This window comes from Hibiscus syriacus, unplaced genomic scaffold, assembly GCF_006381635.1.
Source record: "Hibiscus syriacus cultivar Baekdansim isolate YM2019G1 unplaced genomic scaffold, ASM638163v2 tig00110840_pilon, whole genome shotgun sequence".
Taxonomy (NCBI): Eukaryota; Viridiplantae; Streptophyta; class Magnoliopsida; order Malvales; family Malvaceae; genus Hibiscus; species Hibiscus syriacus.
The window spans coordinates 922,164-944,840 of NW_024062887.1; the positions used below are offsets into that span (position 1 = coordinate 922,164).

General features: G+C 33.3%; 3 protein-coding genes and 1 pseudogene across 5 annotated transcripts; 3 read left to right on the plus strand and 1 right to left on the minus strand.

The window, feature by feature from the left end:
- LOC120143247 lies at window positions 1-1,229 on the plus strand (annotated as a pseudogene).
- A 7,165-nt stretch (window positions 1,230-8,394) lies between these two features.
- On the plus strand, window positions 8,395-14,434 carry LOC120143338 (protein NLRC3-like). Of its 2 annotated transcripts, XM_039157687.1 has the most exons (18): window positions 8,395-8,529; window positions 8,615-8,881; window positions 9,253-9,472; window positions 9,803-9,861; window positions 10,067-10,204; window positions 10,985-11,059; window positions 11,163-11,246; window positions 11,356-11,417; window positions 11,633-11,702; window positions 12,381-12,456; window positions 12,561-12,691; window positions 12,915-12,974; window positions 13,088-13,162; window positions 13,275-13,379; window positions 13,471-13,566; window positions 13,657-13,737; window positions 13,825-13,926; window positions 14,078-14,434. In XM_039157687.1, exons 1-18 carry the CDS (start codon window positions 8,488-8,490, stop codon window positions 14,144-14,146), a joined length of 1,812 nt encoding a protein of 603 aa, XP_039013618.1. In that variant the 5' UTR covers window positions 8,395-8,487; the 3' UTR covers window positions 14,147-14,434. The 2 variants fall into 2 exon arrangements, with proteins under 2 accessions (XP_039013618.1, XP_039013619.1); XM_039157688.1 differs by lacking the exon at window positions 8,395-8,529 and having other exon boundaries at window positions 8,743-8,881; window positions 9,260-9,472.
- A 577-nt stretch (window positions 14,435-15,011) lies between these two features.
- On the plus strand, window positions 15,012-19,875 carry LOC120143249 (protein PLASTID REDOX INSENSITIVE 2, chloroplastic-like). Its single transcript, XM_039157620.1, has 3 exons — window positions 15,012-15,305; window positions 15,404-15,502; window positions 19,630-19,875. The coding sequence occupies exons 1-3, from the start codon at window positions 15,045-15,047 to the stop codon at window positions 19,873-19,875; spliced, it is 606 nt and encodes a 201-aa protein (XP_039013551.1). The 5' UTR covers window positions 15,012-15,044.
- A 133-nt stretch (window positions 19,876-20,008) lies between these two features.
- Window positions 20,009-21,335, minus strand: LOC120143305. Of its 2 annotated transcripts, none has more exons than XM_039157662.1 (3): window positions 20,957-21,335; window positions 20,711-20,838; window positions 20,009-20,307 (listed from the first exon to the last, which is right to left on the minus strand). In XM_039157662.1, the coding sequence occupies exons 1-3, from the start codon at window positions 21,222-21,224 to the stop codon at window positions 20,197-20,199; spliced, it is 507 nt and encodes a 168-aa protein (XP_039013593.1). In that variant the 5' UTR covers window positions 21,225-21,335; the 3' UTR covers window positions 20,009-20,196. The 2 variants fall into 2 exon arrangements, with proteins under 2 accessions (XP_039013593.1, XP_039013592.1); XM_039157661.1 differs by having other exon boundaries at window positions 20,011-20,312; window positions 20,710-20,838; window positions 20,957-21,334.
- Window positions 21,336-22,677: the final 1,342 nt, after the last annotated feature.

Sequence of the window (22,677 nt, forward strand, 5' to 3'; positions counted from 1 at the left end):
GAAGAAAATAGATTTTTAGACTTTGGGCTTTGTCTTGTTTATCTGGTTTATCTCTCCCATTTAAACTTTCTTTCATTCCCCATTCGTTTTCGAAGGAGAGCACAAATATTTTTAGACAAGATGAAGGTTCAAGTTTTTGTGATTGCGATTTGGGTTTTTTCGCTCTCTTATGCTTCAGTTTCAGCTAGATTCTTTCCCAATAATGTAACAGGTATTCCGCCGTGGATGCTCCACAACACCACCAAAACCGCCGCATGGGATGCCTTCACCAGATTCGCCGGTTGTCGGCATGGCGAAAAACGGGATGGATTGTCGAAGCTCAAACAGTATTTTAACTACTTCGGTTACATCCCCAACTCGCCGTCTAATTTCACCGAGGATTTCGACGGCGAGCTAGAGAAGGCCTTGAGAACATACCAGCAGAATTTCAACCTTAACGTCACCGGTGAACTCGATGATCGGACTCTTGAACAAATCGTACGGCCGAGATGTGGTAACGCCGATATGATCAACGGACTACTTCCATGAACTCCGGCAGATCGTCGTCGTTCCACACAACTGAACACTTCCATACGACAGCGCATTACTCTTTCTTCCCGGGAACGCCGCGTTGGCCTTCGAACAGGCGGGACTTAACGTACGGTTTCTTGCCGGAAAACGAGCTAACCGACGAAGTAAAAGCCATCTTTATAAGAGCCTTTCAAAAATGGTCGGCCGTTATACCGTTGACCTTCACGCAAACCGATTCTTACTTCCTCGCCGACATCAGAATCGGGTTTTACAGCGGAGACCACGGAGACGGCGAGCCATTCGACGGGATTTTAGGGACTTTGGCACACGCTTTTTCTCCGACAAGCGGGAGGCTCCATTTGGACGGAGAAGAGAACTGGGTTGTTTCCGGTGATGTAACGACGGCGCCTCTGCCGACAGCGGTGGACTTGGAGTCGGTGGCGGTTCATGAGATCGGACATCTGTTGGGATTGGGGCATTCGTCGGTGGAAGATGCGATTATGTACCCGTCCATATCTTCGAGAACGAGGAAAGTGGAACTGGCCAACGATGACATCGAAGGGGTTCAATTGTTGTACGGAACTAACCCTGACTTCAACGGCACTACGAACTCTAATGGTCGGGAGAGAGACACTAGCGGTGGCGTTCCCCGTTATTTGGGTTCACGGTGGGGCCTTGTTGTAGTCTTCGCCGTTGGATTTGGTTCTTTATTTTTGTGAACTTTATTTCTTATTTTGAATAAGTCATATATACTTTTTTTCCAATTTTTTTTATAATTGATTTGTTTGGCCCTTCTAGGCCTTTTTTCCCATGTATATTTCCAATTTTAAAAGGAAAACCATTTGAAATAGTTAAGATTGCAATTTAATCTGAATTTAATGAGTTTTGACCCGAAATTTAATAGGTTTAGATTTTTTTTTTTTAAATTAGGTTCAGGTCGGATTGAATTTCTAAGGAGTGAGGTTGGATCGAGTTTGGGTGGATGGTAAAAAATTCTAACTCGACATGAGGATAATAATATAATTTTCTTAGAAAAATTATTTTTTAATTAAGTTCTTATTTTATACTGGGTTGGGTCGAACCAGTTGAATTTGTACTTTAGAAATTCAAGTTTGGTCAAAAGTTTGATGAAGGATATATATTTTTTGATCGAATTGGGTTGGATGGAGAATATATAATTTTTCGATCGAGTCGAGTTCAAATGGAGGATATATTTTTGAGTCGGGTTTGGCTAACCCAAAATCCGAGTCTAACCCAATCCGTTATCATTCATAGAAATAGTTGTTATCTTAAATATTTTTTTGAGAGGTTCTCTTAAATATTAAATTTAAATAATTGTCACTATAAATTTATGTGAATCATTCAAGCTCTTAAAAAAGTTAATATTATAATCATTTATATTATTGTTTAATAATGTTTTAATTATTTAGACATTATAATGATATAGTATTAGGGTAGTAAAAGGAGTTTATTTTTAATAGAACTTGAGAATTTCAAATAAAATATTAATTTTATTTTTAAAATTTAAATAAATATTAATTTGAATTTCACTTTTTAAATAAAATTAGTTTTACAGATAAATTTGATTAATCTCCCACTTGCTACCGTTAGTCATCGATATTGGTTATTATCAATCGTTAAATATTGAACATTAAAATTAATTATATCTCAAAATTAAACATTAAAACTTAAAATACTCTAAAATTATTTAATCAAAAGTACAAAAATTAATTTTAACATTGTTCCTTATTTTTAAGTAGTGATGTAGGACTAAAAGAACCGGCTTCTAAAGAGAGGAACTTATGTGGTGGGGGGGGGGGGAGGACTATAAAACTAAATATAAGTCATTCTTTAGTGTAGGGTTGTTAGCCGTAAATGCAGTAAATGATATGAGTCAAATCGCAAGTTATTTAAAATTTATTCGATAAAATTTTGATAAATAGTAGATTCGAATTTTTAACAAGTCGAAACGAATTATTCAATACTCGATTAAAAAAATTTGTGAACAACTCGAAAATATAATTTATTAATATTTTATTTTTTAAAAATAAATTATTAACAATATTAATATTTATATGTTGATTTAAAAAAATAGTATAAGGTTTTCATTTATTTAAGGTTTAGATTTGAGTTTGAGGTTTCGATTGTGTTAATTCTTCTTTTCATTTCGAGCCTTTTCGTTCGAGTTCAATTCGAACTTGAAGATTTTAGGCTAAAAACTTTTTGAGTAGAGTCGAACTCCATTTTAAAATTTTCGAGCTCGACTCACCTCGTTTAGAACTCTACTTAAGTGTGTAGATCTCATCTATGAAAAAAAAGTAATGAAAAACATATTTTATTATAAAAATAATTCAATAATATGTTTCGTTGTAAAAAGTATCGATCTATAACAATATAACAGGTAAAAATATGATAAAACATGTTTCAAAATTGACAAAACTAGTAAAACGATACTAGATATATTGAAAGTGTCAATATTTTAATATAAGTATCGACACTTTATGAAATTAAACTAAAAAGTATCGACACTTTATGAAAATGTATCGATCCATAACAATATAACGATATTAGATATGTCCACCTTCTTTCGACGCTGCTTCCCATTTGGACGACGATGGTCTAAGTATGACACAAATTTATTCTTGATTATGCTCATTTAGTTTCTTGTTCCTTATAAAAAATATTAGTTTCTTGTTAATAAAATTACACTTGATTAGTTTGATAATTGAAATTATTTATTTATATCATCAGCAAAATGTGGTAAAATACGCGAGTATTTGGAAAATTTGATGAAGGCGCCTAATGTTCCGGACTTTGTTAGCGATAACCTTTTTTCATCGGACTAATTTCGTTGTAGGTACATTATTTGAACATTGTTATCTATAAATTTATTGTGCATGTATGTTTTGGTTTGATTACATTGTGTTTATATTTTCATTCGATTCAAAAAAACTAAATCATATAACACAATATGAATCAATTATGCAATTTTCATGTTCAATTTAACATGGCATTTCATTTTCATTTCATTTATAATTAGAGTTTGAATTTAAATGTAAATTTTAGTCCTAAACCGAAATTTCATCCATCCAAAAAACAACTTACTCAATGGATGCATCGAGAGAAAATATCAAATTCCATTTCTAAGGTAACAACTTACCACTTTCAAATATCAACACTAGTGATAATGTGCATAATGAATTTGTCCATAATGTATTTCTAAGGTAACAACTTACCTTTTTCAAATATGCCGGTTTTTTAGAAAACAGGTGTACAAAAAATATCGACACAAATAAAAAAGTGTCGATACATATTGTCCAGATTGTATTTTAAAAACCAAGTGCACAACAAAGTGTCGATACATTTAAAACAAGTGTTGATCCCGAAAACATCGAAAAACGTAATTATAATGTAATAGGTAAATTATTAATGTAACAGGTTAAAATATACCAGTTTTTGAGAAAATAGGTGTACAAAAAGTATCGACACAAATAGAAAAAGTGTCAATACATCTTGTCCAGATTGTATTTTAAAAACCAAGTGCACAACAAAGTGACGATACATTTAAAACAAGTGTCGATCTCGAAAACATCGAAAAACATAATTATAATGTAATAAGTAAATTATTAATGTAACTGGTCTAAATATACCAATTTTTGAGAAAACAGGTGTACAAAAAATATCGACACAAATAAAAAAAGTATCGATACATCTTGTCCAGATTGTATTTTAAAAAACAAGTGCACAACAAAGTGTCGATACGTTTAAAACAAGTGTCGATCCCGAAAACATCGAAAATATAATTATAATGTAATAGGTAAATTATTAATGTAATCGGTCTAAATATACCTGTTTTCGAGAAAACATGTGTAAAACAAGTATCGACACAAATAAAACAAGTGTCGATACATTTTGTCCTGATTGTATTTTAAAAACCAAGTGGATAACAAAGTGTCGATACGTTTAAAACAAGTGTCGATCCCGAAAACATCGAAAAACATAATTATAATGTAATATGTAAATTATTAATGTAACATTTTACAAATATACTGGTTTTTGAGAAAACAGGTGTACAAAAAGTATCGATACAAATAAAAAAGTGTCGATATATCTTGTCCAGATTGTATTTTAAAAACCAAGTGCACAACAAAGTGTCGATACGTTTAAAACAAGTGTCGATCCCGAAACATCGAAAAACATAATTATAATGTAATATGTAAATTATTAATGTAACTGGTCTAAATATACCGAATTTTGATAAAACATGTGTACAAAAAGTATCGACAGAAATAAAAAATGTGTCGATACATCTTGTCCAGATTGTTTTTTAAAAACCAAGTGCACAACAAAGTGTCGATACATTTAAAACAAGTGTCGATCCCGAAAACATCAAAAAATATAATTATAATGAAATAGGTAAATTATTAATGTAACCGGTCTAAATATACCAGTTTTTGAGAAAACAGATGTAAAACAAGTATCGACACAAATAAAACAAGTGTCGATACATTTTGTCCAGATTGTATTTTAAAAACCAAGTGCACAACAAAGTGTTGATACGTTTAAAACAAGTGTCGATCCCGAAAACATCGAAAAACATAATTATAATGTAATAGGTAAATTATTAATGTAACCTTTTTCAAACATGTGTAAAAAAAGTATCGACACAAATAAAAAAATATCGATACATCTTGTCTAGATTGCATTTTAAAAACTAAGTGCACAACAAAGTGTCGATACGTTTAAAACAAGTGTCGATCTCGAAAACATCGAAAAACATAATTATAATGTAATAGGCAAATTATTAATATAACCGGTCTAAATATATCGGTTTTTGAGAAAACATGTGTACAAAAAGTATAGACACAAATAAAAAAAGAGTCGATACATCTTGTCCAGATTGTATTTTAAAAACCAAGTGCACAACAAAGTGTCGATACGTTTAAAACAAGTGTCGATCCCGAAAACATCGAAAAACATAATTATAATGTAATATGTAAATTATTAATGTAACTGGTCTAAATATACTAGTTTTTGAGAAAACATGTGTACAAAAGTATCGAGACAAATAAAAAAAGTGTCGATACATCTTGTACAGATTGTATTTTAAAAACTAAGTACACTACAAAGTGTCGATACGTTTAAAACAAGTGTCGATCCCGAAAACATCGAAAAAACATAATTATAATGTAATAGGTAAATTATTAATGTAATTGGTCTAAATATACCGATTTTTGAGAAAACAAGTGTAAAACAAGTATCGACACAAATAAAACAAGTGTCGATATATTTTGTCCAGATTGTATCTTAAAAATCAAGTGCAAAACAAAGTGTCGATACATTTAAAACAAGTGTCGATTTCGAAAACATCGAAAAACATAATTATAATGTAATAGGTAAATTATTAATGTAACCGGTCTAAATATACCGATTTTTTAGAAAACAAGTGTACAAAAAGTATCGACACAGATAAAAAAAGTGTCGATACATCTTGTCCAGATTGTATTTTAAAAACCAAGTGCACAACAAAGTGTCGATCCCGAAAATATCGAAAAACATAATTATAATGTAATTAGTAAATTATTAATGTAACCGGTATAAATATACTAGTTTTTGAGAAAACAGGTATACAAAAAGTATCGACACAAATAAAAAAAGTGTCGATACATCTTGTCCAGATTGTATTTTAAAAACCAAGTGCACAACAAAGTTTTGATACGTTTAAAACAAGTGTCGATTCCGAAAATATCGAAAAACATAATTATAATGTAATAGGTAAATTATTAATGTAACCGGTATAAATATACCGGTTTTTGAGAAAATAGGTGTACAAAAAGTATCGACGCAAATAAAAAAGGTATCGATACATCTTGTCTAGATTGTATTTTAAAAACTAAGTGCACAACAAAGTTTCGATACGTTTAAAACAAGTGTCGATTCTGAAAACATCGAAAAACATAATTATAATGTAATAGGCAAATTATTAATGTAATTGGTCTAAATATACCGGTTTTTGAGAAAATAGGTATACAAAAAGTATCGACACAAATAAAAAAAAGTGTCGATACATCTTGTCCAGATTGTATTTTAAAAATCAAGTGCACAACAAAGTGTCGATACGTTTAAAACAAGTGTCGATCCCGAAAACATTGAAAAACATAATTATAATTTAATATGTAAATTATTAATGTAATTGGTCTAAATATACCGATTTTTAAAAAAACATGTGTAAAACAAATATTGACACAAATAAAATAAGTGTCGATACATTTTGTCCATATTGTATCTTAAAAACCAAGTGCACAACAAAGTGTTGATACGTTTAAAACAAGTGTCGATTTCGAAAACATCGAAAAACATAATTATAATGTAATAGGTAAATTATTAATGTAACCGGTCTAAATATACCGATTTTTGAGAAAATAAGTGTATAAAAAGTATCGACACAAATAAAAAAAGTGTCGATACATCTTGTCCAGATTGTATTTTAAAAACCAAGTGCACAACAAAGTATCGATCCCGAAAACATCGAAAAACATAATTATAATGTAATAGGTAAATTATTAATGTAACCGGTATAAATATATCAGTTTTTTAGAAAATAGGTGTACAAAAAGTATCGACATAAATAAAAATAGTGTCGATACATCTTGTCTAGATTGTATTTTAAAAACCAAGTGCACAACAAAATTTCAATACATTTATAACAATTGTCGATCCAAACAATATCGAAAAATATAATTATAACCAAATGTCTCTAACATCATGTGCTGGACTGAATAACCATTCCATTTCGTCTTCAAAAAAATCAGTTGAAGTAGACTGCGTGCTTGTATTCAAACCAAGTGCACGCATAAAGTATCGATACATTTACAATGTAACCGGTAGAAATATACTTGGTTAATGAGAGAATATGTCAACATAAAGTATCGACACTTTTTAAATTTGTGTCGATACTTTTTTCCAAAAGAAAGCTCAAACAGGTTCACGCATAAAGTGTCGATACATTTAAAATTATATCGATCCCAAAAACATCGAAACCAATAATTATAATGTAATATGTCAATTTACAATGTAACCGATTGAAATTTGTTGTTTTATGAGAAAATATGTCAATATAAGCGCTACCTATTACATTATACAAGTGTTACCTAATATGTTATTATACTTGATAATATTTTCGTTAAATGCCTATTTTATTATATAAGCGCTACCTATTACATTATATAAGCGCTACTTAATATGTTATTGTACTTGATAATATTTCAGGTTAAATACCTATTTTATTATATAAGCGCTACCTATTACATTATATAAGCGCTGCCTATTACATTATATAAGCTCTACCTAATATGTTATTGTGCTTGATAATATTTTCAGTTAAATGATATAACATAACCGGTCTAAATTTTAACCGATCACATCATTTTTTAACTGTTTTTAAGCGCCGCACAGATGAATCACACCGTCATAACATCCTACAACCAACAATGAAAAGGAGGTGTCAATTTAGCATATCCAATCAATTATTATTATTACACGAATAGAGCGATTTCGGTAGTAAAAATATTATTATTATTTATTAGGTTTCAATTTCGAATACTAGGAATATTATGAATTGTTCAATATCAATTGATTAAAAATTATCTAATAATTTTTAATTTGTATAAAACTAAAAAATTTATACCTTACCTAATTGGATCCTATCTCAATATAAAAATTATATTAAGTATCGATGTTTTATTTATTAATTAAATAAAAACACCAATTATATTACTACTAAACATTAATTAAAATTAAAATTTGCTTATATCCAAGCCATAAACCCAATACGAAACAAACTATGCTTTTTATTTGACAACATTCTGTAGCTCCGTTCGCCGTTCCTATCCTTACCTTTCTCTAATCTTTAAAGCCCAAGCAGTCGGCGCACCATAGCAACCGCCCTCTCCTTATGCGCATTTAACCCCCGCTTTCATGGCCTTCTCCTCCACTCTGTCGCTCTACTCTCACCCCAAGGTAATTCTCACGCGCTCTCTCCTTTTCAAAAGCTGGTTAGATGGTTAGCCCACTCTTTTTTGTTAATTCATTTTGTTATTATAAGGTTATTCCGAAGAAGCAGAGGCTTGGATTTGATGCGTTGGCTTCGGACCACGGCACCTGGCCTGGTCCTGATACGGCTTGGTTTATTACTACGGGACATGGTTCGAGGTCGAAGAGATTGGTGATTACGGCAGCGTACGGTGCAGAGGGAGGCGCTAGGCGGCGCGTCTACAGACAGTCGCAGTCTCAGCAGCCTCTTGGTAGTTCTCCCGTGAATCAGATTGCAACGTATGTGGTGCCCGCTGGCGTTTTGTCGCTGCTACTTTCGGTATGGATTTTCGTTTCTGTTCTTTTTTAGCGGATGGTGAATTTGGAAGGAAGTTAATTGATTGCATTATTGTTTATAAATTCACAAAATTTTCTATAATTATGATGCAGATGTCGCCATAGTTATAACTGTTACATTTGTTAGTTGCATTTGATTTTTACTCCCATATCAGCATTTCTTTAGTCTTTAAGCTAAACGTGGGTCAATTCTTATACCTTACCATTGTTTTTCAATGCGCATATGAATGGCATTTTTGGAATGTCCCTTTTATTTTTACTAAGATTGCACTATTACTTGTTAGGAACGTTCATGTAGTGCAGCTCATATTCACTGTTATGTTTATCCTATGTGTACCTAATTGATATCTTCAGCTGACAGTTTTATGGAAATTGGTGGAAAAACTCCTTGCGCCGAATCCATCAAGGTCTTCATCTGTTGAAGCTAAATCTCCTTCACAAGGAGTGAAGTGGTCTTTTGCTCCAGGAACAAATCTATTGTCTGGCATTGCTGCTAAGATTGAGAGACAGTCAACGCAGATGCTCAATGAATTTGCCAAGGAACTCAGGACATTTGACAGTGTTGACATGTCTGGTATGCTGACTGAATTCTTTGAATAAATGTAGTAAAGGGAGACGCATACTGCTTAACATTTCTGATTGTAGACTATTTCCATAGATAAAGTAAAACACATATTTTTTAATCTCGTGTTGTGTTTAATAATGTAGCCATGATCTGAGGTGCAATTAAAGGACAGTAAAAGTAGTCTTTTAGAAAATTTTCTCTATGGTGTCATTGCTTTCATTCCTTACCATTGCTAGCAAGTTATCCAGTTGGATCTAAGGTGCAATATATTTTTTTACGGCATGCAAATTCATTTCACGTGAATGAAATATGATACGCCTTATGATACATTTTTATTAGGACGCAACTTTGGAGATGATGGACTATTTTTTCTTGCCGAGAGCTTAGGTTACAATCAGGTTATACTCCCCTAGCCTTTATTTGACTGTGTTGTTTAATGATTTTATTGTTGTCTATGATTATGATCGAGGTTTTGTACCTTATTTTCTTTTAGATCCTCATTTTCACTGTATTGTGTACAAACTATTCTATATCATTATTGAAACTTTGAAGCATTGATGCTCCTGCTTATGCATTCTCTGAATGAACACCTCTCCTTTTCAGATTGTCGAGGAAGTAAGTTTTGCTGCTAATGGCATAACAGCCACAGGAATAAAAGCCTTTGACGGTGTTCTTCAAGCAAATACAGTATTGAAAACACTTAATTTTTCAGGAAACCCCATTGGAGATGAAGGAGTAAAGGTCAGCCTAAATTTTCCTTGATATAACTGACAACTTAAAATGGTAAATGGTCCTGTCCTGCAACATTGGGGGATATGTTACCTATATTTAGGTACCTAATATTTATAGGGATATATTGTCTCTATGTAGATTCCTCATTCCTGTTCCTTTTGTATTTCTCAACAGTATTTTATTTTTACTGCATTTTCATTCTTATACAGTGCTTTCTCATTCGCATTCCTAGATTCTCTGTGCTTGTTTCTTTCATATTTCTCAACAGTATTTTATGATTACTGCATTTTCATTCTTATACAGTGCTTTCTCTTTCACATTCCTAGATTCTCGTTTCTTTCATATTTCTCAACAGTATTTTATGATTACTGCATTTTCATTCTTGTAAGGAGCTTTCTTGTTCACATTCCTATAACATTATATTGATAAATTCATTTATGTGGCTTGTATTTGTTTTTCATTTGATAATGTCATAATGAACTACAATGGGATGGAATCACGTACAAAGGTAGACACTGCTCCATAAATTGCATTAATGTTTGAATCCCATTGGGTACTATGATGTATTTATGTAGTTGGGAGCATGTTAAACATAGATAGAAGCAATACTGTACTTTCTACTATATGCTTTCGGCTTTCCCTAACAAAAGGCTCCGAATATTTCAAATGGGATTACTACAGTGAAATATATGTTAAATGTTTGTGCCAATTTTCTGTGGATTTACATTTTCTCTGAGAATTTTGTTAATGCTCAGGTGTATATTTCAAGTAATCTATGTTTTCCTGCAGTGCCTATGTGATATTTTGGTAAACAATGGTAGCATTCAAAAGCTCCAGCTAAACAGTGTTGACTTAGGGGATGAGGTTAGCATTCTGTTAATATCCACTCTGATTTCCCTGGAATTGCTTTGTGAACAACTGAAGGCAGTTGAGATGTACTTTAATGCTGAATCTCTATTCCATGCAGGGTGCAAAGGCAATTGCAGAGTTGTTGAAGAAAAATTCAACCTTACGTGTTCTTGAACTTAATAACAATATGATTGACTATTCTGTAAGAAACTGCCTTACCATTTTCCATATAATATTGCTTCAAATTCAGTTAAGCAAAGTGGCAAACTTATTTATTTATTTTCTGTATGTTCCTAAATGAATGGGGATAGGGATTTACAAGTTTAGCAGGAGCTCTTGTTGAGAATAACTCTATCCGGCATTTACACCTAAAGTAAGTTAAAGTTTTCCGGATTCTGTATTCTACAAATTTCTCGAGTTTCTTATACAACAGGTTATGTATTGGGAGGCTGGATGGCAAGTGTGCCTTCCATTCAACTGTTTTTGATAAATAAAAAACCTGCTTAAGTTTTCTTCTTGTACATCTGGGCTATTTTTCATTTTTAATCAGCATCTGAAAATCTTTCTGACATAATGTTACTGTTCAAGTGGTAATTATGGAGGTGCTCTGGGGGCTAACGCATTGGCCAAAGGGCTAGACGGGAACAAGTCGTTACGGGTACATTTCTTATTTACTTCAATTTTTGTTTGTTCTGACCTACATGATGAAAGTCCAGTGGTTTTCACATCCTTAGTGTTATTTGTACTTGCGTTTTAACATTACTTCTAGTACTTAAGTAATGGTTTGGAGCATTAGACTCCTTTACATATATTTGATGAAATGCAGTTTTGATTAGAGAGGTGATGCTTGTATGCTTAGGTGAATGGAAAAGTGGATGGAGGTAACGAGGAGTGTGGAAAATTGGAAAGAAAATAAATTTTCAAGTGCGCTTAGTAAGAAAATGTGATGACAAGATGAAAGAAAATGTGAGACAGATACAAGATGCAAATTGATTATGCATTTTTTGAAATTTTAATTCCTCCCCTCCCCATTTTTTAACTCTACAAAGCAATGCATGGAAATAATTAGTTTTTCTCTCCATTTTTCGTTTGTGCTACCTAACACTGTATGGAAAGGGGAAAACATTTTCTTTCTATTTTTTTCTCAAAATTTTCATCATTCCTTTTTAATTTCCACTATACCAAGCAAAGCTTAAGTGTTCAACTAAAGGAAAGTGGCCATAATTTTGGGACATACATAGAAGGAAAGAGGACAAAGAAAATGAGTGAAACGGGTATATTCTATTTGTTCATGGATCTATTATACAGCGATTGTATTACCTTCAGGTTTTTTCAGGAACTTCATTTACATGGAAATTCAATTGGCAATGAAGGAGTTCGCTCTTTGATATCTGGCTTATCTTCACATAAAGGTTTATATTTTGTTATATTGAATGTTCTCTTTTTGTTGTAGTCATTGGCTTTTATCCTTCCTGGCCGGTTGCAGCTGTTTGTGTAACAAACATATTCTTTCTAGGAAAAATTACCCTACTGGACTTTGGGAACAACTCAATTACTGCAAAAGGTGCTTTTCATGTCGCGGAATACATCAAAAGGAGCAAGAACTTGCTATGGGTGAACCTTTACATGAATGACATTGGTGATGAGGTATTGAATAAATTAAACACAGTCAATATGCCAAGTTTTTCTCTTGTAGTTTTTTCATTTATAAGATTTAAGCATGGGCAACCAATGTAGAACTATATATATTACTGGATATGTTCTATGTTAGACCCTGTTGAGACTTATGATCAATATGAATTTGAATGCCAACACTTGTGTAGAAACTTGAAGTTGAAATTCATTGATACAAAGTTTGGAAAATTATCAGGGTGCAGAAAAAATTGCTGAAGCTTTGAAAGAAAACCGTACAATAACAACCATAGACTTGGTGAGGAGAATACTTCTTTAGATTCTCGAGTAAATTATTTTGGGTATTTAATTAATTACTGGATTATTCCTATACAACTATATGAAGGAAACAATTTGTTTCTAATGTCCTAGGGTGGAAATAATATTCGAGCCAAGGGGGTTGGTGCGATATCTGAAGCCTTAAAAGATAATGCTGTCATTACTAATGTGAGTCCTTTCATCATGATAATAAATTTCAGCTGCCCTTTATGCCTCCCTTTCTATGCTCCAGTTGGGATACATGATTGACTCCCCTCTCTTTTTTCATTCCCCTCTTCAGTTGGAACTTGGTTATAATCCCATTGGAGCTGATGGAGCTAAGGCCTTGTCTGAAGTTCTTAAATTCCACGGAAATGTGAAAACACTTAAGCTTGGTTGGTGCCAGGTAAACTAGCATCCATAAACCTCTATAAAAACCGATTTATTGATCTTTTTATGTATAATAATGCGAAAGGGCGTCTCTTATTCTCTTGTAGATAGGACCAAAGGGTGCAGAGTTCATTGCAGATATGTTGAGATATAATAATACCATATCAATTCTGGACTTGCGAGCAAATGGACTTAGAGATGAAGTTTGTCCCTGCAGATAAACTCCTTGTTTTTCATCAGACTACAATGAATATCGAATCTTAATTTTCTCTATTGTACATGATATTGTGTAGGGTGCAGGCTGCCTGGCTCGCAGCTTGAAAGTGGTTAACGAAGCTTTAACTTCACTTGACTTGGGATTCAACGAGATTAGGGTGATTTCCTTTTCCTTGTTAGTTTTTTCCCCCTTCATTTCATGACTTTTCGCATGCTGCATCATTTGAGTTGATGCTCTAATGTAGGATGATGGTGCTTTTGCTATTGCTCAAGCACTCAAGGCCAATGAAGATGTCACAGTAACATCACTCAACCTTGCGAGCAATTTTCTTACAAAGTTTGGGCAGGTAATCGTTATTCCTAACCTAAAATCTTCAATTCTAGTCCAACAAATTTGTGGCTGTTTTCACCATTTCTTTCAGCTAATGATATTTTCATGTTCTGATTCCTTCATTTCTGACCTGTCTAAATTCATTGGTTTTTCTTCATATCACGCAGAGCGCACTGAGCGACGCAAGAGATCATGTTTTTGAGATGAGTGAAAAGGAAGTCGATATTTTCTTCTAGGAGTCGTCTCTCAATTGAGAGAAATAGTTATTTCGACAATCAGATTTTTGGTTTATTCTTCCTTTGATAGAGAATTTCAAGTTTTTTGTTTAAGTTCTTTAGCTCTAACCAGCAACAAGAGGTACATATGGAAAATTTTGACGCACAGATATACTATTTAGCTTCACTAATGGCACATTTTTGGTCCCAAACATAGTAATTACAAGCATCCCGTTGTGTTTGTATTATAATTGGCGAAGGAAGGGCTGTTTTTGTGGATCATGGTAGCATATATTTTTTCCCCTCTTATTTTAGTGGACCTTTTTTTTTCCATGTTAAACATGTTTTTTTCTTCTGTTCATTGGAGGTGCCTGAATGTGATTTGAAGTTGTTGGCTTCACCCTTTTGTAGTCGTGTCGTTTCGTAGTATTTTAATGTCATATTATGTTTTCATTTAACTTAATATTTTATATACTCGTATTGGACATGCTAATAGTTTTTTTTATAATACTAATTTAATTATCTTAATATTTTGAAAATAATAGTAAGTTTTTTTTATAGTATTATTTATTATAAAAATAAAAATATTCATTATAAAACTTATTATTTTTAAAATATTATAATAATCTAGTCAATATTATTTATAAAAAAGATGTTATTAATTTATTTACACTGATATAAGTTATTTTTCTTTAATTTTTTGTCAGCTGGTTTAGTTTGATAAAGGATAAAAATTTATGAGCTAAAAGAGTTTAAATTTAAAAGTATTCAAATTATTTTTTTAGAATTAAAAAAATACCATTTGACCTAGATGTGAACACCTAGAAAATCTTGAAATCAAATTAGCAATTAGCCGGGCCAATAAAATCCAAGTCAAATTAGAAGTCCAAACTCCCTCGATTGCAATCCATAACCGGAAATGGCGCCATCTTCGTGTTCGTTGGTCTGTAATCAGCCACCCTTTACTTCCGCCAAAACCCCAACCGCCACCATTCTTACCCTGCGCAACGCCGGCCTTAACCTACACCCGCCTCATCCGCCCCTTCACCCTTCCTTTGCTCTTTCTTTCTCAATCCTCTCTTCGGAACCCCTCTCCGTAAAAGCATCCCTTATCCCTCTCCGTTCCTCGCATCCCCAGAGATACGTTTACCCTGACCCTGTCCCTGAGTTTGCGGAAGCCGTAAGTTTATACACTCTCTTATATGTTTGGAATTAACTCATTTTTAATGAATGCGAAGCTCCGACGATTCATTTTCTTTTGATTATTTGGTATCACAGGAGACCCGGAAGTTTAAAAGTGAGCTTTTCAAGAAATTATACAAAGACAGAGACAAATTTGGTGATGAACTTGATGCTGTTATTGACGTCTGCGTTGAGGTAATCGCAGCTCCTTTTGTTTTCTTCTATTAAATTTCTTGGTTCATTTGCATGACTATTGATTGATGGGGTATTATTGTTAGTGGATTTCCTTTGATTATATGTTAATATATTAAGAATGGTTTTTGCTAAATTCAACGACATTTGAAGAGCCTGTTATTTCTTTTGTTAAATTTTAAGCATTTATACATAATCGAGTTTCACCTCCCAAAACGGATTGGTTCAGTTGGTGCTAATGATTAGCACCTTAGTAAGAACCAAAGTCTTAGTCTCACCAACAGTTCCATTGGGCTTTTCTGAACATTTTTTTAAAAGAATAAAATTGAATTTAACCTACATTATTGGAAATATGTGTGGGTATTCGATTGAGTCGAGTTGAGTCAAAATATTTTGAGTTGATCGAATTGACCAGTACTATTTTATGACTCCTTATTTGAATTTTTTTTGAGTCGAGTTGTTTGAGTTTTTATTTAAATTTAATTGTAAATATTTACAATGATAAGGTACTATTTGATTTCAATATAAACGATTTTCTATAATCTTATATGATATACATGTATATTTCTTCATATTTTTTCATATGCTTTATACATATTACATGCAGAATCGAGGGACTTGATTCGAACTTGAAAACCAATCCGCTAATTACTAAAAACTGAGTTGTTCGAGTTCTATTTTATAACTCGACTCGAATTTGAAATTTTTTTGGGTCAAGTCGAGTTTAAGAAATTATGAGTCGAGTCAAGCCAAGTCAAGTTTTTTAACGTCGAGTCGAGTTGAAAATTTCGGTTTTTTTTAGTCAACTTGAGTTTTGCTCACCGCTAACAATGTGCCGCTGGGAACATTTGTTTTCAACTAATTACCCCAAATTTCATATAACTTGTTGACATGTGAATTCCAAGTACACAATGCAATCACTATGCGTTCAGTTTGTTTTTCTTATTAGTGCTCTTCTTCCATCAATGGATGTCTTACTGACTTGTGGATTTTCACTGCGGTAGCCTTTGGATTACTATGTAAATTCGGTGTTGGTATGAAGGAAATCCCCCCGCCCCGGTTTGGAACCTAGTTTCCTTCCCAAGAGTCAAACCATATTGTAGTTTCATTGCTCTTAGAATACGTATTATGTCCAGAAGTATCTTGATTAAACATGCTCATTAATGTGGAAGGCTCTTTTCGTATCAGATAGGAAGTATAGAAAAGTTGCAAAAGTGCCTTATGCATAATAATAAGAAAGTCATGCCAACTGCTTGAAAAAGATGATGCAACTTTAAAACTTTTGTCATATTCTTTTTCTTGACCAAAGTATGCCCTATACAATATGGAGAAGGGTTATATCAGTATGCTTCTTTTTTCTGTTATGACCCAGATCAGGGTTATTTGACAATATCCAACCTTTACCAACAATATCACGACTCATAATTGGGCCATTTTCTTGAGATATATAATGTCTTGTTGCATTATTATCTCAACGGACATGTTAGATTTGAAGAAAACCTATGTTATCAACGATAAAGAAAGCTAGAAATAAGAAGAAAATCTGTGGAGGAGAGAATTTCAGAAAGAAGAGTGAGATAAATATAACAGAAAGAATGTACATTTTCTGGAATCAACAAAGTTATCATATATTGACATTCTCAATGGCTTACTGGCTCAGCAGCTTAAATAAAGAAAAGTAAAAATGACAGTGTAATCAACTTATCTCAATGAACTAAAATGATCTCATTTCATCCTATTGTTGAATTGTTATGTAAGGAGTAACTACCTAAGATTCATGGACATATTATGAACTACGATGGTTAACAATATTGCATAATGAGATGGTATCGGATGTCAGAATTCGTTCCTTGAACAATTCAATGAACCTTGTGATGAATTTAGATTTTCGAAATGAAATAAGACTACATGCCTTTTTTATATTTTTTTTTATAGAAGTTGGAGGTCTCATTAAAAACTCCCTTCGTATTCTTCCACATACTAAGAAGTATGTTGAAGAACATTGGAAGGAAGAAAAGAGTGCCTCATAATTTATTAAATAGAATACCAAGTACATGTGAAAACACCGAATACCCTCATTCGGGAATATACACCATTACAAAAAACCATATCACCTAAAAATCTCCCATCGTCAAACAAAAAGCCCCAAAGACGGTAACCCGATTTCTAAAATACACCTCAAGTTGCAAAAGAACATAACAAAATAGAAAACCAACACTTGCAACCAAAAAAAAAAACTAAAAAAGACGCCTCTGAATACAGCTGCCCAACAGTTACGATCCAATTGAAGGAACAAGTTCTAATGAAATATCGCAATCTTTAGGGACCCAAGAATTTGGTTTGAAGGAAGGATCAACTTCATGCACCATGATTTTGAATAAATTAGCACCGACCTTCAACTCCAACAAGTCATCAATTCTTACTTGAGCCTTTGTGAGTATTTGAATTTTTGCCCGATCAAAAGACGATGGAAACTCACAGCTGTTGTCAATTGCTAATAATTTGCCCCACTTAGCTGCAATGTTTTTGAAAGTATCCCAATTCCAAGCGTGAAAAGGAATACCTTCGCAAACTAGCCACACGCGACGACACTCCACCACCAAACTCTCTGACCAAGCTTCAACTCTTGAAAACCATTTTGCAAGAGTCTCTAATTTATCATTCTTCACGCTTCTCAACGAATCAGAGTCTTCACAAACCATTAGAACTACATTTCCAGCAGCTCTCATTAACGTGAAACCAGCGAGTCATTTGTCTTGCATTTGGTTAGCAAGATTACCGATTTTGATAAAGTTCTTGCACCACCCCATAGGACAGTTACTCAACACGTGAAGTTTATCTTCGTCCACAACACTCTCAACTTCACAGTGTATATTTCTCGAAACATCTTCCATCCCAGACTTACGTTGAACAACTGTCGAGGACTTTCCAATAAGATTGTCGAGATTTATATTTAGCCAAAGAGACTTTAATTTTGCTGCCGTAAATATGAGCACCATTCATCACCTTTTTTTATATTGATGATAATAGTCTTACTCCTTTGTATATTTAAATTGCAATATTCATGTCTCACGTTTTATATTAAACAAATATGATGCATTAATTTTAATTAAAATCTTCAGAGGTGTATATTAAAGGACTTCAATGCAAGTGGCTTCATCATGCTTGAAAGATGTTTTTATTCTTTTGGTAAGTGCTGATGCAACATGTGGTCCTAGAGTTAGCAGTACATATGAACCAGTCTGTTTCTGACTTATTTTAAAACATGGTTTGAGTTGATTATGTCATTGTTATTAACTACATACTTGGCAGAGCTGGAGAAAATTTAATTAGAAATGGAACTTAGTCTGCAAAGCTCAGGCAGGACAAACAGCTAAACTGATGGTTTTCTTTTTATGGTTCTTTTTTTATTGTAGGGTAAGGGGTTGAGAAAGTGGGAATGATTTTCTGGAATATGGAGTCATACAAATGTGTGTGAAGTAGGCAGTTCTGATATAATCATATCACTGATTACTTTTTATTATTGGTCCGAAGTGCTCTTTACCGTGAAATACACTACCACCTCTGTAATTGAAATATGAACATCAGTGGTATCACTCACAATAACTTCATCACTTCTGGCTTCCTTGTCATGACATTCAAATAGGTTTATTCCGTTCAAATGTACATGTTGGGATATACAGAGGAGAAGGAGCATGTGGTCAATGGTGATAATGATCACTAGTTAAGCTTAACATGTTAATCCCTATAATCATTGTAGAGTACAACAGGTTGAGAATGGTTGTTCAAATCTTACAATCCAGACAACTTAATTTTAACTGCCTATTTCTTATTGATGAAAGCCTTTATCTGCAACGATTGCTTCTAACTCAAACATTTGTTATCTTTTATTAAGTGGCCTAGTTTTTTATGAGCTGGAAACTGTTCAATTATTAACCGCAAAAGAAATATCTGGCAAGAAAATAACAAATCACTCTTTTCCTGACAGCTAGTCATGTTCTTCCTTGTGTGAATGTTTGGCCCAGTGTAGGCATTTCTCTGAATTTGGGCTTTACTTGCAGAAGATTCCAGTTCTGATATGAAACTTTTAGAATTTTGTAAAGCTTAATATTTTCTATCGTTGAAAACAGGTATTTAACAATTTCTTGCACAACGAGTATGGAGGACCTGGAACACTGCTGGTGGAGCCTTTCACGGATATGTTTGTAGCTTTGAAGGAGAAGCAATTACCGGGGCACCTCTTGCTGCTCGGGCGTCGTTGTTATGGGCCCAAAATCATGTCGATCATGATTGGGAGGTTTGGCACTCAAACTCTCCCAGATGATTTCCTTCACATAATTCGTAACAATTTTTGTCACATTATCTTCACATTGTAATTTTAGTTACTGATCAAGTTTGGAATTTGTAAGAAGCAGCGAGTGAAAGACTGGAAATTCTAATTTTATTTCAGAATATTACAGTGTAGGATCCGAGGATCTTCTGAACTCAGAAGCTATACATGTTTTCTTTATTTCTTGAAACTTATTTCAATTTGGGAGCTTCGATTGCAATTAGAAAATCTCGGTTGTCACCTTCATTCAATTGATGAATTTCCATTTTCCCTATTTTGGGGTCTCCATTAAACAAAAGAGGCAGTTCATTGTCATTCTCAAAACCTAATCTACACCTTACAAATGAAACCTGAAAACAAATCAATATTAACTTCCAGCCTCTGAGATGCTCTGTAATGACGGCCGCCATGATTTCGACCTCATTGCAGCGGCGTTCGCAGGTGGTGTCCTTGAGCTTTGTCTTTCTTGCTTTAGTTCCTGCAAAGTTTAAGACAAGCACCTTTAGTGTTTGGGAGTGAATGAGAACAAAACATAACTGTTTCCAACCTTTTTACTGTTTATAGTTAGTATTCTAATCAAATAGCAGATGAAAACTTTATTAGAACAATTTCATGATATCTTTTTCATATGATTATCATGCTTATAGTTCCATAGAGGGTAATACTGGTGTCTGAGAAGCCATATTCACAGATTGCTTAACTGGGAAGAACATATGTGAAAGATACAGTGACTCATTTAACATGCTATGCTGAAAAGTTTTTATATATATTCTGGAAAAATGTTCATGAAATTGCACATTGCAGCTCGTTTTCCAAACCAGATACTTGAGCTTACTCGAAGTCTTGACTCGAGACTTATCGGAAAAACAAAGGATACATACTTGGTCGGTGTTGTCTGCGTCGGACTTTCTTCCTGAACTTAGGTTCTCTTGTTCATGCTGCAGCAACTTTTTCATCGATTCCCTTTTCGTTTTCGCATACTTCTTTGCTCTCATGACCTTCATGACCTCTGCAGGCACAGGAAACAGCAGTAAGTTACAAAACCAATTCAAAGAAGATGATGGAAAGCAACAATAAGGTCGAAAAACCCTCCAGTCTTCCGAGGAAGAAAGTGAAGAGCATGGAACCTTGAGAAGTGATAAGTCGATAAGCATGGCCGAGGGTGAGAGTTTCGGTGGGCTGGAGAAGTTTAACACGAGTGAAACGCACCGTATTCCGATCTCGATTCCCTTGCTCGTCCTCAGACGCAGGCAAGGGAATGATGAGAGAAACATAATGACCCGGATTCATTCTCATGACTTCACTTGCAGGGATCTGCCAATATAACCTCTCTAGCCTCCCGGACGGATGCTGTATCACAAGCGCCGCCGCGTCCACGGCTTGGCAATTCCCCATCTCTGTTGAAGAAGATTGGAAGGTTGAGGAAGATAAGGAAGAAGGAAAGGAGGAAGGGTTAATAAGTAAGAAGCAGTCTTTTTATATACAATTTCCACACGACCCTACGGATATAATAATAATAGGAGGCAGGAGCAGGCCTTCTCTCATGTCCCAACTAACTGATTATATACCCTTTGGTCAATTCCCATTTAAAATTGATGTAAATTAGTATAAAAGTAATTGAAACTGAAATTTAAGAAATAATCAAAATTGTGGTTGAGGTACACGTGCAAGAATGTGGGGGAGTTTGAAGGGTCAAGGGTTTGGGACTTGTAATTGCAGGCAAGCTGGCAGGGCGGTGTATTATTTTGGGTGTCCAAAAGGAAAGAGAAGAGAGATAATAATAGGAGAATGCATGCGTGTGAGATTTCCTTCGGGTGGACAACCCCACCCCCTTATCCTGGCAAAAATGCTTAGATAACGTTATAAGGAGTGTTTAATTATCAAATTAACGTGTTCATTTGATTAATTTTTTAAATGAGATGTTTTTTATAGTAAATTTGAGATCTCTCGGCGTCTTCATGGTGTAACAAGATTTTTTTGACGTCTTGCTTGGGATCTTCCACGTCTTGTTTAGAATCTCTCGACATCTTGAGGGTGTTGTATTGTTTACGGGATCTCTAGCGTCTTTAAGTTATCAAGGAAAAAAATTGACATTTTTACACAAATATCACCTTAACATAAATTAATTATTTGTTAGGCACTGTTTAAGAATATTTTATGAATCTAACAAAATTTTAAGAATATCATTTTAAATAATATGAAAAGTTTTGATATTTTATAAATTTATTTAATTAAAAAATATTTTAAAAAATATTATTTTAAAATATAACACAGGACATACACATATTTTAGGATGGACTTATAAACTTCAATCTTACAACGTACGAGATTCATGATAAAAGACGCTTTCCTTTTCATTAAATGTGTAAAATACACTTCTCGATATATTATATGTAAATATATGTTAACTATTTTTTATTTAATTTTAATTTAACTTGTATATAATTTTGAGATATTTTTTCCTTTTTCCTAAACACCCATAAAATAATAGCACGACAATAACGATTTAATGATTTATAAATATTAAATTAAATTGAAATTTAATATTAAGTTGTACAAAACTAAAAACTTATATATTTTTTCATACAATATACTAAAGTTTCAATATATTTTTGACCGATACTTTTTGGTGTTAAAATATTATTGTGAAAAGAAGAGAGAATTGGCTATAATAAAAACATCATTAAGTGGTGTGTCACTGATATTTTAAGTGAATTATATACTGAGTAAATTTTTGCTAGATTCGTAAAATTTTGCTAGATTCGTAAAATATTCTTAAACAGTGTCTAACAAGTAATTAATTTATATTAATGTGATATTTGTGTAAAAAGGCCAAATTTTTTACTTG

What these genes read in the sequence shown, in the direction of transcription:
- LOC120143338 (XM_039157687.1), top strand. Translation starts at nt 8,488, where the DNA reads ATGGCCTTCTCCTCCACTCTGTCGCTCTACTCTCACCCCAAG. An exon ending in TTTTGTCGCTGCTACTTTCG is followed by an intron (nt 8,882 to 9,252) that starts GTATGGATTTTC and finishes TGATATCTTCAG; the next exon opens with CTGACAGTTTTATGGAAATT. An exon ending in ACAATATGATTGACTATTCT is followed by an intron (nt 11,247 to 11,355) that starts GTAAGAAACTGC and finishes GAATGGGGATAG; the next exon opens with GGATTTACAAGTTTAGCAGG.
- LOC120143249 (XM_039157620.1), top strand. Translation starts at nt 15,045, where the DNA reads ATGGCGCCATCTTCGTGTTCGTTGGTCTGTAATCAGCCACCCTTTACT. An exon ending in TCCCTGAGTTTGCGGAAGCC is followed by an intron (nt 15,306 to 15,403) that starts GTAAGTTTATAC and finishes TTGGTATCACAG; the next exon opens with GAGACCCGGAAGTTTAAAAG. An exon ending in TTATTGACGTCTGCGTTGAG is followed by an intron (nt 15,503 to 19,629) that starts GTAATCGCAGCT and finishes CGTTGAAAACAG; the next exon opens with GTATTTAACAATTTCTTGCA.
- LOC120143305 (XM_039157661.1), bottom strand. Translation starts at nt 21,224, where the DNA reads ATGGGGAATTGCCAAGCCGTGGACGCGGCGGCGCTTGTGATACAGCAT. An exon ending in TCGACTTATCACTTCTCAAG is followed by an intron (nt 20,839 to 20,956) that starts GTTCCATGCTCT and finishes CTGTGCCTGCAG; the next exon opens with AGGTCATGAAGGTCATGAGA. An exon ending in CGCAGACAACACCGACCAAG is followed by an intron (nt 20,313 to 20,709) that starts TATGTATCCTTT and finishes TGTCTTAAACTT; the next exon opens with TGCAGGAACTAAAGCAAGAA.